Below are 17,273 nucleotides of genomic sequence, written 5' to 3'. Positions count from 1 at the left end.
GCCTGTTTTCTTTACTGCAATATCTGTGCATCCAGCATATTCCCCAGAACAATATGGACATCAAATAATACCTGTTATTTTTTATTTTTATATTTTTAAAAATAATACCTGTTTAATGAACAAATGTATGTTTCTGACTCTGGTGACTGTGTACCAGGCACCCTGTCTCCCTTTTCTCTCATACTGTCCCCCACCATTGCCCTGCACCCCGGGGACGCTGAGTGTTCAGGTGTGGCCTGGGCTTTGTGGGCCTGCTCACCTAACTGCAGGACACAGATGCCCAGTCGCTCCAGGATGAACTATAGTAGCGGTCTCGGGCTTGCACGCGGATCTTGGCATCCTTGTGGCACACGACCTTGGCTGAGGTCTTGTCCACGCAGAGTCTATCTTTCTGCAAAGGAGAGGGAAGTCTTTGGCAATGCAGTCACAAGATGGGCTGGGGGTATTTCTGCAAAGCTTGATCTCCCCAAACCAGCACACCTTGATTTTAGGGCATCACTGTTGCAATAAACTGTGGAGTTGTGTAGAACGTGCGCCACCTACTGATAGAAGCTCTAAATACAGATGAAGCTTTTAGACTTCAGCCTAGGGGGAGAAATGGTTTGGTCCAGCTTTCCTGTTTCTAGCACAGCTGCCTTACCGGAAGGCCCCATGCACTCTCACCTCTGTACTAGGCCGATGGTGAAACTAAGGCAGATTTTCTCTAGCTGTCGCCTGGATATTCTGAAATACTATATCCTGATCCACTTATCAGAAAACATGCTGAAATCCAGGCATTGCTAACTTTTAGCTGTGTGACCACTGGAAAATGCTTTAGGCTCTGTTGTCTCAGTTTCATCCTTTATAAGAGAGGGATAATAATCATTCCTACCTCATAGATGAGTAAGAGTTAAAGGTAATCATCATGTAAAATTCTTTAATCGGCAAAGTCTTTAATCGGTACAAAGTGTTCGGTAAATATACCTATTAATGATATAAACCTTATGTAGGGAAGATACATATCAATACTTTAAATAATAAATAGGTAAAATCTACTCCAGAATAGCCTTTCCATCCTACAAAAAATAATTCTCAGGGAGTAACTGAATGACCGAATTTCTATCAAATGCTAAACCCTATCCCGAATAAGGCGTTTATCCAGTGATTCTAAAACCGCAGTCCAAGGAGTCTTGGGCTTTATAAAAGCGTCTTCAAGACCTTAGGATTATGATGCCAAGGCAAGAAAGTTGGAATCCATTGTCTTAGCCTATGTAAACACTAACATTCTGCTCAATGAAATAATTTCACGATATGTGGAAGAGCTGGGAATTATCCATTTGGGGTGAGACATAGCATGAATGTTCTATCATTCCTTAGACTCACTAAATTGCAACAATAATAGTTTGAGGCTCCTGGAACTCAGATTTCCTATGTGAGGACCAATTCTGAGTGCAAGAATGAATGACCAACCATACTGAAGGCGGTGGCATGGTTGGGTGTGTGGAATTTTTGTTCACCAGAATGGTTTCCTGGTTCTGACTCTGCCTAGCTGGGTAACTTTGGGTAAGCCCTTGACCCTCTCTGAGCTCCAATTACTTCACTAGTGAAATGTTTTTTTTTTTTATTTTTTATTTATTTATTTTTTTTTTTTTTGTGAAATGTTGATAGTAACACTATCTGCCTTCGTCAGGTTACTTTAAAGATTGAGTGAGATATACACGTAAAACCCTTAGTGCAGTCTCAGGCACGTAGAAAGTGCTAAATAAATGTTAGCTACTGTTATCACAACTCACCTCCTAGATGTGGGCCCTGCATAAACCTGAATACATGGTACTGGAGTCACATCTTACCTTTTCTCTATTGTTCTTGCCCTGGGCCTGTATGCAAAATGTCAGGGAGAAGTAGGAATGTGGGGTGCTCCAGGTGTCGGGGTATTCCCAGCTGACCTCCACGTGCCGAGAATTTTTCAATGGCTTCAGCTGCAGGTTTGTGGGTGGGTCTGGTTTGACTGTGGAAGAAGATATAGAAACACCTTTGATTTTCCTAACAGGCTTTTGGTGTAAGGTAGTTCCACCTTCTAATCCCACTTTCACCTTTAACTGGTTGTGTGTCTGTGGGATAGTTACTTAACTTCTCTGGGCACCTAGTTGGCAGACGTGAGGCATCCCTGCTGCTGGTGCTCACACTGGTGCCTATGGGAGGCAGTCCTCACCAGTTGTCCAATCCTTTCTGGCTGACCCTGAGAGAGGCTCAGAATCCTCCTCATCCCTGCACAAGCAGATGAACCCTGGCAGTAGGACTACCTCTCCATAGTGCTCAGAAGAAATTCCACAGAGACAAGAAGACTCTCACATCTGGGCTAGGTGTGGAAGGACCACCCTCCCTGTGCTCAATATCCCTCTTTGCACAAAACTTGGACTTGAGCTGAATCTCTTGGTAGGGACAACATGAGAGACTTCCCACTTAGTGCTCTTTCTGATATCTTCTCACGGCATCTGGCACTGACTTGTCTTGCAACAGTTGAAGTCAGATTGTCTTTATGCTCATTCATTCATTCAATGAATGGTGAGTGAGCACCAGCTTTGTGCCAGCTACTGTGCAATGTGCGGAGGATACAGCAGCGAGTATCACAAAAGACTGTCTTTGAGTAGCATACCTTTGTCTGGATGGGGGGAAAGGAGACACTCTGTGGAATGTCCAAAGACCATGACTCCTAGTAGATGCTTTTCAAATATTCTTCTCTCCTTTCTTAACACAACTGATACCTTCTTTCCTTCAGAATTCAGCTAAATATCATTTCAGAGAGACCTTTCCTGGCTATCCTATGGAACTCAAACCTCCTCCTACCCACAAAGAGTAATTTCTCCACAAATGTTTGAGCAAGTTCTGTGGTTCTGTAAGTTTTATTTCATGATGAATGTCCAATGGATAAATGGTAAAGGAAGTGACAAATGGCAAAATCTCCATTTGCCGATTAAAAAAATTGGTGTCCATTTTGGAGGGGCTTATGTTCCAATAATGAAGATTCTTTTTCAAATGTTAGAGAAAGCCTGGTTGGGAATAATTGCAATTAGTAGGGAAGCCCTGGTTCTGAAGGTAAATATTATGTTCGAGGGGGTCCTCCTGGATTCACCATGGAAGCTGCCTGGGTAGCAGATAGAAGGGTAGCCAAAAGGCCGCTTTTTCCAGTGGGGCAGAACTGGTTTCTGAGTTCCTAGCTGTGATATCTGGGGCAATTTATTTAATCTGAGATTCAATTGTCTCTTCCTTAAAATGCAGAGAATAGTATCTATATTGTAGTCTTTTGGGGGTACAGAATAAAAGAGACAATGCATGTAAACCCCTTACCTCAGTGCATGGGGTCATTGTGAACATGTGACAAATGGCATTTATCCTTATTAAGCACATATAATTAAGCGAACTCACTGATGTCTCTGATGAAGAAGCTGCTGGTGTAGTTTTCATACTTGAGCTTGTGAATAGCATCCACCACGACCTCGATGGGTAGGCTCTCCTCGGCAGAGGGGCAGGCACTGCCCTCCTGACACTCCACTGTGTACTTCTTATAATCCCTGTTGTCCACTCTGACCCTCTCTGCTGAAAGTGTCACTGCTCCACATGTCACCCCTTGGGGGTCAGAGAAGCTGAAGTCAAAGACAGACATTACCCTGTGTCACACATTTGTGGGTAAGCTCCCAGTGGTTGCAGCTAAACAGCTGTTTGAGGATACAATTGATCCAAGTATGCCCTGATTTTTCCTTAAAGCGTAAGAAACTGCCCTCCCCAGGAGAACAAGCTTTGCCACAACAGGCGGTACAAATATTTAGAGACAACTCTGCATTTACATCCCTTTGGCCTAAATGAATTCAGAAATTTTTAGATCCAGAGCCCTTGGTTCAATCTCCCTATTAAAAATTTAAATTCATTTTTCCCACTTTAATTACAAAACCAATACGTGCTAATTATAAAAAATGAAAAAGATTAAAACCTGTATAAATGAAATGTGTGTGCCTCTTTTAACCCTAATCTCACTCCCCAAATAGAAATACTATTCATAGCTTGTTATATCCCTCCAGACCTTTGTCTATGAATATTCAAAGCAATCATATATCCACATGTACATATGGATACACACATATTTCTATATATACACACAATGATTTTATTTTTCATTAAATAGATATAACTATGTATATATGTATACATAAACCATAAATATAAAGATATATGTATGGTTTTTAATAACCATCTCTTCCCCCTCTGAACATATGGGAAGTGCTCCATGAGACACCACACAGATTGGGTTATCCACGTTAAGCTGGATAATGTATCACACTTTAACTTTTCCCCTGCTGATTACCAAAAACATCACAATGAACGCTGGCATCTGTGTTTCAGTGCATTTGTATAAGCATTCCTTTGGTAAGCATTTTCATTTTCAAGATGGAAAAGGGATACCCCAGGGGTTTATTTACTCAGTTAAAAAGTGACAAGGCCAGGGTGATCACCTGGGGTTTGCTCTGTCAGTTCAGGAACCTAGATGGTGAGTGAGGGAAGACACACAGACCCGCTGACATAGGTTCAGTATCCGTGGAAATGGATTTCTTAGGGGAAGGCCAAGTGTATTGGACAAACAGTAAACTTCAGATCAGTGATGTCGGCAAAAGGAAAAGGAGTTAAGGTGGCTCTGGACAAATTTCTAGAAACCTCAGGGTTTTGGAGTTGGCCTCAGGGCTTTCAAGATCTGTGCACTGGAGCTTTTGTTTCTATTTTCATCTCAAGGTGCAATTTTGGCAAGTCATCATAGCTTTGATTTCTCCTTTTATCCCTCCCCATGGTGCTATGAGCCTTAATGAAGCATTGCCAGGCAATCTGGATGAGTGGGTTCAAACATAGCAGAGGCTATTCTCAGGTCCCAGTAATATCCTGTTCTAACCCACACATTTGTTCAGGCGATTAGCTTAAATCTCCATGTTCTTTCCCCAGTTTAGGTAACAGTGGGCGTTGAAAAAATACACGTTTGACTTTGTTTACTCCCCTATTATTAACTGATAGGCCATGGAGAGGTTGCCCTTGTTTTCTTAATGAAATAGTTCTAGCCAAATACTGAGAAATCAGAGTGATTTCACTTACCCTCTGCTACTTTTGACACTGAATTTCAAATCAGTACTGATTGCCGTCAGCCACCAGCATGTGAAACGTCCAGAATAATTCTTTGCCTCACATTTCAGAAAGATCTTATTTTTGGATTCTGGATTTGAAAAGAACAAAAATTCAATATTTAGAGGCTTTCTTTCAGATAGACTTTAATTGTGATGAACCACAGGCCACCCAGTGCTACAAGAGTGAAGATCTTCCATTTATTTCCTTGGAAAATGCTGCTGCTCCCCTGATAGGCAGTTCAATGGGGACTGGCAATGTCTCAATAGGTTGCTGATTCTGCAGAGCATGCCATGCACCTAACACATCAGAGGAAGGGATTAAGTTTTTCAAAGCTGCCATCCCAGTGCTGAGTTATTCACTATACACATTGGTTAATTTCCATTAGCATTTAAAAAGAACTTCAGGAAAACCAATCAGATTCACCATGACAATCTCTCAACATGAGATTTGGTTGGTTGATTCCTCCAAGTGTCTAAGAAAGCAAAGAAAAACCTAAGTGCTGGGTGGTTCTAGCAAGGGATTTGATATTCCCTTGTAGTTCATTAACTACACTAGTCATGTCTTGCCTTTTACATTTTTAAAGTTTTTATTTCTTATGGCGCAAAAGAGAAAATTGACACCATCTGAGGGAATGGAATTACCTTTCTGTTCCTTTAAGATATCAGTGGACCAAATTCCATCTTCTTTTTTGTGAATCAACAGGAGTGAGCGGCTCAGAACCTTGCCTCCTTTATGGCAGGTATACTGGCCAGCATCTCCAAATTCTTTGACTTGGATGGTCAGAGTTTTACCAGAGCCTAGGACTTCACTGCTCTGCGCTGAGGTCCAAGTGATGTCATCTTCTTCAGGGGTATGGCAGGTGAGGACCACCATTTCTCCGGGGGCATCAGGGTGCCAGTCCAACTCTACAACATAAACTGGAGAGCACAGGGAGTGGAGAACTGGATTGTGAGCTTCATGAACTCTGGGACTGGGTTTTGTGAACCACCTGTGCATCTGTACTGCCAGAGCACAACCTGGCTGATAAGAGCAGATGCTTGCTGAGATGATTGATTTCAGGCCACTGGGCCCTACTTGGATATAAGGTCATGAAGAGACAAGCAAAGAGTTTTATAGCTGCCACGGAGTTATTAACTGGCAGGCTGTCGTTAATAATTAACCTCTGATTCGCCGGCAATGGGGAAGGCTTTGATATACCAAAACATGAACAGCAAAAAACTATCTACCAAAGGCCTGGTGGAGAGAAGAACCTTCCAGCACAATTTCAATTGCATGGACAGTAAGGCAGGGCCCAGAGATGTCAAGACAGACTGACCAGCACTGAGATCCTATCCCCCCACCAACTGGCTAAGGGATTTGGAACAAGGTAGTAAATCACCATAAGCCTCAGTTTCCTCAACTGTAAAATGATAATAATAGCATCTGTGTTGTAGGTTTGGATATTAGTATTAAATATATCTATATTTAGGACAGTGCCTACCACAGTAAACTCAGGGTTAGTTATTGTTATTCACACACCAAAGGGTCAGATGACTGCACAGAGATACTGCCCTATAATTTTCCACGGGCATTTGAGGATTTAGTTCCTACCACTAAAACTTATCAATAGAGATTTTCATTCTATTTTTTTTTTAAGATTTTATTTATTCATTCATGAGAGACACACAGAGAGAGAGGCAGAGACACAGGCAGAGGGAGGAGCAGTCTCCATGCAGGAAGCCTGATGTGGAACTCGATCCCCAGACTCCAGGATCACACCCTGAGCCAAAGGCAGATGCTCGACCGCTGAGCCACCCAGGCATCCCTCATTCTATTTTTTAAAGCAGTTTTACACTCTTATGAAGCAGTTCAGTAGATCTTGGTCTTCCCATTTCAAGGAGGAGTGTGCCAAAACCAGCAGGCTAAGCAAGGTTACATTAAGTTAGAAGCACAAGGGAGGCCTGGGTGGCTCAGTGCTTGATCATCTATGCCTTTGGCTCAGGGCATGATCCTGGAGACCTGGGATCGAGTCCCATATCGGGCTCCCTGCATGGAGCCTGCTTCTCCCTCTGCCTATTTCTCTGCCTCTCTCTCTCTCTCTCTGTGTGTGTGTGTCTCTCATGAATAAATAAATAAAATCTTAAAAAAAAAAGTTAGAGACATAAGAGCTATATCTCAGGTCTTCTGTCTCACTGGCTTGGCATTGGCTCTCTAACCTGAGGAATGGCTTAGTAGAGTACTTCAATGAGTTGTCCTATCACAGCTTCATTCATACACACATCACTTACTAATCAACTAGACCATTTAATGCAGTGGTTCCCCAAGCCTGATCACTCAACCACCAGCAGCAGCAGCACCTAGGAAACTGTGGAAAATACAAAACCCGAGTCGATGAATCAGGAATGTTGGGATGGGCCCGATGATCTGTTCTGTATGCTCCCCAGGGGATTTGGATGCCCTGTCAAGTTTGAGAGCCACACTGGTTAAGAGCCTGGATTTTGGAGTCACACTGGTCTGAGTTTAGATTCAGCTCCATATCTGATACTTGCCTGTGGCCTCAGGCATGATATCCAATTACTCTAAGCTTTGGTGTCATCATTTTTTAAAATGAGCAAAATATTAGTGCTTGCTTCAGCAGGTTGAGACACGGATTATACAAGCTAATTCATACAACGGCTTCACAGAGTGCCCTTAAATGCTCTATACACGGTGACTCTTATTGTTGGCATCCAAATGTAAAGTGTTGTGGAATATAAAGTTCTCACTTTGGATCAGAGGGATTTAGAAGTCCTGAATGGGTAACAAAAACAAGAGGTAAAAAGCATTTGGGACCTGGCTCTTTGGAAATAATAGGCTGTGCCCACATAAACCCACGTGGCACCTTTGGCTTTCTCCAGTTATTCTTTTTCCACTAGCAACTGAACAACACAACTGAGCCTCAGAAGGCCTGGAAGACCCCATCCCCCAAGCGCAGGAGGCAACAACTGCAAGAGGGAGCCTGACGAAAAGGATCTAGAACCCTGTGCCTGGCCTCCAAAGTCGTCCCGCCCTCTGTTTCTCACATTGACTTCCTGGAATTTCTGCGGTTTACCAAATTAGAAGTAACTTTGGGGTTTACTATGCAACAGCCAAGCTTCCTGAGCTCGCTAAAACTCCCAGGGTTGGACAGGGATCTGGAAGTATCATCTGGCTCCAGGCCTTTGCCTTTACTCAAGGGAGGCTCTAGAACTCTCAGACCCTCCTCAGGCAGAGGGGAGATGGCTGGATTGTTGCCTTCCCGAAAAGAGTACGAATGGAGGAAAAGTCTCAAATTTCTTTCACGTTTCCATTTTCTAGTGTGCCACTCTCCTGACCATCAACAGGTTATTTCTGATCAACAACTGAAGTGGCTTCACTTTTAACTTATGCCTATTTCCTCCTGTGCTCCAAGCATAGGAAAAAACTGCTTCATGACCTTCTTGTAAAACCTTCTACAAATACTTAAATGCACAGACTTTGAAGTGAGACAGAATTGAGATCAATCCCTGTTCCATCCTTCTCAGGTCTGGGAAACTGGGGAAGTTACTTAATCTCTGTAGCCTCCATTTGCAGCATAGATAAAATGGGACACAGACCCTATTTCACGTGAGGTTATGAGAATTAAATGAGATACTGTGCTCAATAAATATTAACTATTATTACTATGATACAATTAGAGATAGTAATTGCCAACATTATGTTGGCTTCCATGAGAAACATCTGAAGATCGTTTGGGAACAAGTAACAATCAGTTAATATATTATTTACTGTGTGTAAGACAACAGAAGGATAGAGGAACCCCTTATTTTACTAATACCTACCTATTCTATTATTCTACTTGTGATTTTTATTGATCAGTTGGATTATAAATAAACAGGTTCTCTTGATTCATCAGAGACATCATTTTAAACAACCAAAGCAATACTGGCTAACATTTATTCTCACTTCACATCTGTTGAGTTGTCCCCTGCATTCACTAACATTCAATCATCCATGTTGTAGGTGTCATTTCATAATCCCTAGTTCACAGTTGAGGAAACTCAGCCTTAGAGGTGACCCAGCTCAAGGTCACCTAATCGATAAGTGGCAGTCAGCCTCTGAGCCCAAGTCAATGTGAGTCTAAATACTATGCTTCCCCAAAAGTGCTTGGTCAGAAGTGAGTCCTCTCAGTGCCAAAGGAGGGGGTGATGTTGTGCGGTGGAGTGGGGGATGATCGAACGGAGTTCTTAATCTTTCCAAATCCTTCACTTTGGAATTTTAATTGTACAATACCGCTGGTTTTTAGTAATACCTGCCAAGTCCATATACCTTTCCCATCACAGTCCACAAAAAGCTTCTACTCTGGCATCTAATATGAAAGCCAAATGACATAGATGCCCTCAAAGGTGAAGGAAGGACAGATGGCCTGCGTTTTCCCAGTGATGGCGCTCACTAGGAGGCCCCAAGGCCTGATTGCCCCTGATTTTCCTCCGGGGCCTGTCTGATGAGTCCTGGCTCAGAATTTGGGGCCACCACAGAGAAGAAGAGGCTGGTTACCATCTTTCTCCAGTTCCCATATGGCCATGAGGGGAGACACCAGCAAAACGAGGGAAAACCAGGAGATGACCAACTGCTGAGGATGCATCTGCAGGAGGTAGAGAAACAGAGGAGAAGGAGGAAAAGAGAGCAGGAGGGAAAAAGAGAAGAGACAATGTCAGTAGTCATTCAGTTGCTTTGCAAACCATATTCATTCTATGTACATTGTTTTTAATTTTTAATTTTCTCTTTCTTCTCTGCACTGTCAAATTAGTACTAAGTGAATTACAGGAGCCCTGTGCCAGTCTCTGGGAAAGAACATCTTCAAAGAGAGAACCACAGACTATCTGGAGCTGAAGGAGACCAGCTGTCTGATAAAATCCTCTTATTTTTAAGCTGAGAAGCCCACAGCTCAGAGCAGGAACATGACTTATTGGGATCAACATTTAGCAATTATATACTTGGTACTGACTATGTAAAAGGCTCTGAGCGAGATATGTTGGAAGCAAAAAAAGGATTTCTGGCCTGGATTCTGCTTTCTAGGAGCAAACACTTTCATTCAACAAATATTTATGAAGTCAGTATGTTAAATGCCTACCCTCTAGTCAGAGAGACCAGCTATATCCTGTGTCACTGTAGCACAAGGCAGTATGTGCGGTAACACCTAGGGGTAAAGGACTTGGGGTGGTAGTGGTGGTGGTGGTGGGAGACAATTAGAGGTGATTTCAAATTATGGCAATGATCTGGTGGCCAGGTTTAGTTTCTCTCCTTGTTTAGATAGTAATTGCTCCAAACTCAAAGGTTACTTCCTCTTACATCATAAAACCAGTGATTCTCAAGCTTGAGTGCACATCAAAGTAACCTGGAAGCCTTGTTAAAATACCAATGGTTAAGTCCCACCTCCAGAGGGTTTGATTCAGCAGGTTGAGGGAGGGGTACCTCAGAATATGCATTTTTTAAAAGTTTCCAGATAAAGCTGATGTTGCTGGTCCACAGACCACACTTTGAGAACCACTGGTTTAACCCATGTTCAAGCCCATAAGCGCTGAAAATCAAGAGGTTCTTTGGGAGAAGACCCTAAAATATTGATATACCCACTATGATAAGCAAAATGCATCATTTTGTGCCCAATCCACCACCTCTTTCTGATAGTAAAACTCAATCTGGATTACTATCCAGGGTTTGTGCAAATATTTAGAATGTGAAAACTGTACCCTACTTCTGAATTAGGTAGAGATATTTATCATTTCATCTCATCCTGGAACATCTCCATCCATCTCAGAGAGCATCCATGTTCTCTGACACGTGGTTAGAAGCCGCTGACTAAATCATAAGAAGAATAAGACTAAAAATTTTTGGCCAAATACCTTAAAAATGAGAATCCCTTGGTTGGAGTGACTGAATATTGACAAATCATGGCTTTGTTAGAACTGCTGCTAACTTAGGAGAACCCTGCCAGGCACTTTATTCCCTTAGATTACAAGGGCTGTGGGTGGCAGAGACGGGACTAGATCTGGCTGTCCTGTAGATTCAGCACTCTGTCCCTGCAGCCTTCACAAACATGTCTATTCATTTAGTCCAGGTTACAACTGTGGCAATGGACTAGTTGCCACGGGGCATCAGTTAGGACATTCACGGGCTTGGAGTCAAGCAGACATGGGCTTGATCTAGTTCCTCCACTCGCTAGTTGTGTGATGCCCAAATGATCTCTGAGCCTGTCTCCTCCTCTATAACATGGACATGATACCCATCTCAGAGGGTTGTTGAGGCAACGCAATCAGAGGGCATATCATAGAAGGCAACCAATAACATGTCAGCTTGTACCAAGGGGAAGAGATAAAGGAAATATCTGATATGTCTGTTTTGTGTACAATAGTAGGGTAAAAAGTCGTGCCTGGCTGTAGGGAAATGCCCTAGAAGTATTGCAATTACACAGGCTTGTAAAGACCAGATGCTGGCACTCTGGGAAGGGAAATAACAGAGATTCCTGGCATCTCCCAGTAATTCTTTTGCACTCTCTTAATGCTGGGGTTTTCCCTTTTGCCTCTGTGTCTAGCACTTCCTCCTGGGGCCTTAGATGTGTATGAGAATTTCAGGTGAACTGCACTTCAGGGTCAAGGGAGCCCTGGTGTTGATTCTAAGAAACAAATTGCATTTTAGAATCACCTACATTTTAAACCCCAGAACACGGGCAGGGAGCGGAGGTGGTGGTGGATCACTCTCTTAATCCAACCCAGGGGAATCCAAAAAGGAGGGGGGGCATGTAGTTACCCTGCTGTTCTCCAGATCAGCTGATACCAGAGAGCTATACTCCACAGTCCACATTTCCTTGGTGTGCTAAATATGAGACTTGAGGATTAAACCTATTTCCATGTAATTTTGTAGGTTTTCTTAATTCTTGAGATCCTTGTATAAGGAACACAAGGACCCAGGTATGGTTACACTCCCTAATGCTGGTGCCGACATGGGCATGCCCATGACACTTGGGTGGACACTTCTTTTTCAAGTTTTACCTTGTTACTTTTTAACTTAAAGAGAATTATTATTTAAAAATACAAAGCCATAGTCACACAAGGCATGGGTAGCACATGCAAAGGTAGAGCCAGGTAGAGCTGCACTGGCATCCCAGCTCTGCCATTTATTAGTTGTGTGACTCCAGGCAAGTCACTTGGCTTCTTTAAGCCTCACACTCAACCTGTAAAACGGGCATCCTGTTGTGGTGATGAGTCAATGAAATATTTCGTGTAAGGTGTCCAGCATGTTGCCCAGAGGAAGTCAGGACTCTTGGCTATTTGCTCTCTCTGAAGCCCACTCTTAGCACTTACTACAATTTATATATATCTATATATATATCATCAATATGATATAGTTACTTTTTTTTTTTTTAATTTATGATAGTCACACAGAGAGAGAGAAAGAGAGAGGCAGAGACACAGGCAGAGGGAGAAGCAGGCTCCATGCACCAGGAGCCCGACGTGGGATTCGATCCCGGGTCTCCAGCATCGCGCCCTGGGCCAAAGGCAGGCGCCAAACCGCTGCGCCACCCAGGGATCCCGATATAGTTACTTCTTTATGTTTGTTCTTCCTGACACACTGAGCTCTCTGACGGCAAGGATCATGTCTTTCTTATTCTATATCCTCAAAGTTCAACATAAGTATTCTAGCATAGAGGAATTTCATTAATGATTGGAAGAATGAATGAATGTACAGAAACCGTAAAACTTCAGATCCCAGTCAAATGAACACTAAGAGGTTACCCAAATTCTTTCTAATACCTTGAAATTTCTTATTTGAAAAAAACTGGGCCAGCAGCTGGGATTTGGTAATCTCTTGGTTCAAGTGATATTTTGACTTGATCATTGTTATTATTATTTTTTAAAAGATTTTATCAATTTATTCATGAGAGACATAGAGTGAGGCAGAGACACAGGCAGAGGAAGAAGCAGCCCCCCACAGGGAGCCCAATAAGGGACTCGATCACAGAACCCTGGGATCACTCCTCAGCCGAAGGGCAGATGCTCAACCGCTGAGCCACACAGGTGTCCCTGATCACTATTTTTTTAAATCTGAAAATTGTTGCACACAATTTACCTGGACAACTATAAGGCACCAGTATAGTATAATCTTTTTCCCTTCTCACAGATTTAAAAACGCTTTTAATTAAAAAGATTAAAAACAATGCAGTTGCTTTTTATTTTTAAAGTAGTGCCGAAGTTAGTTAATCCAAAAAAGCTATCAATCTGGTTGATGATCCTAACTATTAAACCCAACACACACACACAAACACAAACAAAAAATAAACCCAACACAAATATAGGAGCAAATATGCTTTGCACCTTTCAGCTATGAGGTATAAGTATGAATTCAATTATTTATTGAATTCATTATGACTTAATGAATGAACACCCTTTAAAAAGTTTACAGTACTAGGGAAGTGCCACTCACTTTATACAATTTAACTGATAGGCATTAATATCGAGCAACATACTTTTATGTACATACCACTTTAAAACAAGACAAAACAAATCTTTCTACAAAATGTGCGTTCATTCACAGAACTTGGTGTACAATTATTATTAGGTGACTTTTAAAATTAATACTTTCTAAAAAATTAAATTAAATTAAATTAAATTAATACTTTCTACATCAGTCCCCAAAGTACTGACTTTTCGCTAGTGTCCCAGCAGGTAAGTCACCAGAAACCCACCCACTCCGCAATGCCAGGTAGCCCTGCCAGCCTGTGGGCCTGCGGAACGGTGGCCAGGGCTAAGGAAGTGCTTACTTACCTTGCTTCTGGCCAGGCTGCAAGGTTCCCTGGGTCTGAAACGGAGTCTCCTGCTGCTGCTGCTACTGCTACTGGAGCTTATATACCCTACTCCTACCGAGCTTTTGGATGGAAACTTAAACTAGAAACTGACTTGTCCAAGTTGCAACACTAAAAACAACTCTCAAAACCTTCTGGGGGAATTTCAAGAAGTTCCTTTTTTTTTTTTTCCCCTATGTGTATCAATAATGCTGAGGGAACACAGACATCAAAATCCCAGGTAATGAACTAAGAGGAAATGACTTTTGGGTGGGGAAAAAGGAAGGAGATGGGATGCTCACTTCTTTGCGTTGACATCACAGTCAATGTGCTTAGAGCCTGCACCAGGCAGCTACCCTGGGCTACACAGACTGGAGAAGGAAGGCCAAGGAGAGGTCAGGCAGGAGACCAGGTTCAGGTTAAGATCAAGCAATTGTACGCTAGAGAGTCCAAAAGCAAACACTATGGTTCTCCTAAAGTCAAAGAAAGTGAGATGAAGGGTAAAGGGTTTAGTATAGTTGGGGTTCCCCTCCAACCACATTTTTCCTTTAACATCTGGATTTCAGAAACATACCATTATCACCCACTGTGGCTTCATGCACCACACACACCCTTGCGTATTCACACAGGCAGAGCCCCGGGAAGGCAATAAAAATGTGCGCCTCCTAATAAGACTCAAATACGTAGGGGTACAGCCCATGCTCATAGGTGCTTGCTCACGGACAGGTAGGGGCAGAAAGTGAAATACCCGCAGTCAGGCATATGGACAAGCATGTCACCCTGAAGCCCCCCCACCCCACCCCACTCCGGGGAACTCAGACTATAACCTCGCACGCATTTGCACACAAAACTATGGCCCTAGGAGCTCTATACCAAAGCGCAGAATGAGCAGAATTCGCCAGAAATTCCTAGCGGAATTTAACATTGTTAAGAAGGATGAAAGGTGAACGCAGTGTTAGCTCCCCCCCCCCATTTCTGCACAAGAACAGCAAGTAAACCCCGGCTTGAGCCCCCACGGCCCCCACGGCCCCCACGGCCCCAAGAACAGGCCTGCGGATGTCGTTCCCAGAGCCGCCGGCAGAGGGCGATGCTGCGAGGCGGTGCGGGAGCTGCGCCCGGGCCCGGTTACCGCGCGCGGGGAAGTTCCTGGGGCCCCGCAGAGTTTCAGGTGGGCGCAGGTTCCCATGCTGGCTTTCCTCGTAGTTTCTGCCCGGGGGGGGGGGGGGGGGGGGCGGGGGGAATGGAAACCGGGCGAGAGCAGCGGAGCTCCCCGACCGCACACTTCCTCGGTTTGTCCCATCCGGCGAGGGCGGGGGCTGCTGGGCCGGCGGTCCCACTGGTTATCCGACCTGGTGCTCGGGTTGGGCGGAGACAGGGCCTCCAGCTCCCAGCGCCTTCTCCCATCTCGTCTGCCCTTAGGCTTCAAGCGACAAGAGAGGATCTTCTCTCGTTAGACAACAAAGCACAGCATCCTGTATCCGAGGCATATGTAGATGCGGGCAAAGTAAGTCGCGTTGGATGTTGGTTGTGTGATAGCGTGGAGGCCCTTTGGCTTTTTACGATGGGCATCTCCGGGGAATAGTGCTGGACCGTGATGGGGCAGGGGCCTCTCCGCGGTTTGATTTTTGTTGTTAGATGATACACGCACATAGATTAAAGTTTGTGTCAACTTGCAGGGAGGGGTTCTTTCTTTCTGTAGAAAATAGTTATTACTGCCAACAAATCATCAAAGATTGCTGAACGGAAAACTTCATTTAAGATTGAAATAAAAAAAAAATAAAATTGACATGAAATAGTTTCACTAACTCATTTACAGTGGCTGCATCGCTACAGGTGAGCCCTTCTGTGACCTTCCATGAGAACCTACATATAGAAAACAAGACAAGTAAGACAAAAACATTTTACCAATGTGTTAGTAAACACATTCAAAATTAAAAAAAAAACTGATTTGAACATAAAATCTAAGTAAAAATAGTATGCTAGTTATGGACAAGAAGGTTCAAGGTCAGGCCCCCCCCTCCCCCCGCCTTTCTACTCAGATTGCAGCCCCAGGACCAGTCCTGTGTGAAAAATGTGGGGACACAACTCTGCACCTACATCAAGAACAAGTAGTAGTAGTACGTGTTTAAGAGCATGGATTCTGGTGCTAGAGACCTGAATTCCAGCACCTGCTGTGCACATTGCTTATCTCCCCTAAGCCTCTGTTCCTACATCTGTGAAATGGGGTTAATAATAGTACCTGATCTTAGGTTTGTTGTGAGATTAAATGAGGTCAGATGTAATGCACTTAGCACAGCATCCTGGCTAAGTGCTTAATAAATGGCTGCTTTATTGACTGGTTTATCTATCCTACCTGCCCCAGGAAGACTTTCGGTAGCTTGTTAGGGGACGCTGAACATAGAAGTTGAGAGACGGAATTAATGGGAGGAGCCAGAAACAGAGCTCCTAATATCCTCATGCAGGGAAACTTGGTGGCTCCAGCTGAGCCCCTAATTTGGCTCTGAGCATCCGGATAACCAGGATGAGAAAGAAGAACCTACGCTTGCCCCATCTCTGCCCCGTAGGACTGACCATTTTGATGAGTCCAGTTTATCCACAGAGAAAGCAGTTCTCATACTTTCTCTGCAGATAATAAAGAATTCAAGTTCTCAGGCCCTACCTTCAGAGATTGTTATTCATTAGATCAGGGGTGGGGCTCAGGAACCTGCATTTTAACAAGTTCACAGGTGGTCCTGATGTGGGGACCATGGCCTGCACTCTGAGACACTCTGCACAACTCCAGCGTTCCGTTGCCCAGAGATGCGTCCTTTGCCGTACTTATCTCTTGGATACTCACAAGGTCAGTCAGCACTCTCATGATGTCAGCCAAGTGCTGTTTGTCCTGATTTCACAGAAGAGGTTTATCATCTTGTCCCACTTCACAATCCAGACCCTGGCCCCAAGAAAACTGAACCAAACCTGTGATCTCCCTGTGGTTTTTCCTATGGGAAAGAGGAGTCTGTTGACAACAGCAGGCATGCTGAGCTATAAGATGAAGAGGATCCCCCTAGAAACTGAAAATAACTTGAAGAATTTTTTGACCACAAAACCTTTTTTTTTTTTTTAAAGAAGAGTGCTCTGAGCTTCTGATATAAGTTTCAAATAAAGGGGAAGCCATATATACCCCTTAAAATTAAAATGTTAAAAAAAATGGCACAAGCAAGACATGCATGTGTGCTACTATAAAAACCTGAAACAATACAAATACACATAGAATAAAAAGTTGAAGCCCTGATTCACCTGGTTGTCAGAGGTCACCATTGCCAACATTTCAGTG

At 43.5% G+C, this 17,273-nt stretch overlaps 1 protein-coding gene across 1 annotated transcript; it reads right to left on the bottom strand.

Moving 5' to 3' along the window:
* Positions 1-238: 238 nt before the first annotated feature.
* Positions 239-14,584, bottom strand: IL12B (interleukin 12B). Its single transcript, XM_072824313.1, has 7 exons — positions 13,941-14,584; positions 9,676-9,763; positions 5,784-6,059; positions 5,113-5,230; positions 3,406-3,623; positions 1,830-1,987; positions 239-391 (listed from the first exon to the last, which is right to left on the bottom strand). Exons 2-7 carry the CDS (start codon positions 9,761-9,763, stop codon positions 260-262), a joined length of 990 nt encoding a protein of 329 aa, XP_072680414.1. The 5' UTR covers positions 13,941-14,584; the 3' UTR covers positions 239-259.
* Positions 14,585-17,273: the final 2,689 nt, after the last annotated feature.

The sequence above is a fragment of the Canis lupus genome, chromosome 4 (genome assembly GCF_048164855.1).
Source record: "Canis lupus baileyi chromosome 4, mCanLup2.hap1, whole genome shotgun sequence".
NCBI classification, from domain to species: Eukaryota; Metazoa; Chordata; class Mammalia; order Carnivora; family Canidae; genus Canis; species Canis lupus.
Note: the sequence above shows the minus strand (reverse complement) of the source record. Positions and strands in the feature narration are given on the sequence as shown.

What these genes read in the sequence shown, in the direction of transcription:
- IL12B (XM_072824313.1), bottom strand. Translation starts at nt 9,763, where the DNA reads ATGCATCCTCAGCAGTTGGTCATCTCCTGGTTTTCCCTCGTTTTGCTG. An exon ending in ATGGGAACTGGAGAAAGATG is followed by an intron (nt 6,060 to 9,675) that starts GTAACCAGCCTC and finishes TGTGCTCTCCAG; the next exon opens with TTTATGTTGTAGAGTTGGAC. An exon ending in CTTCTTCATCAGAGACATCA is followed by an intron (nt 1,988 to 3,405) that starts GTGAGTTCGCTT and finishes CTTCTTCCACAG; the next exon opens with TCAAACCAGACCCACCCACA.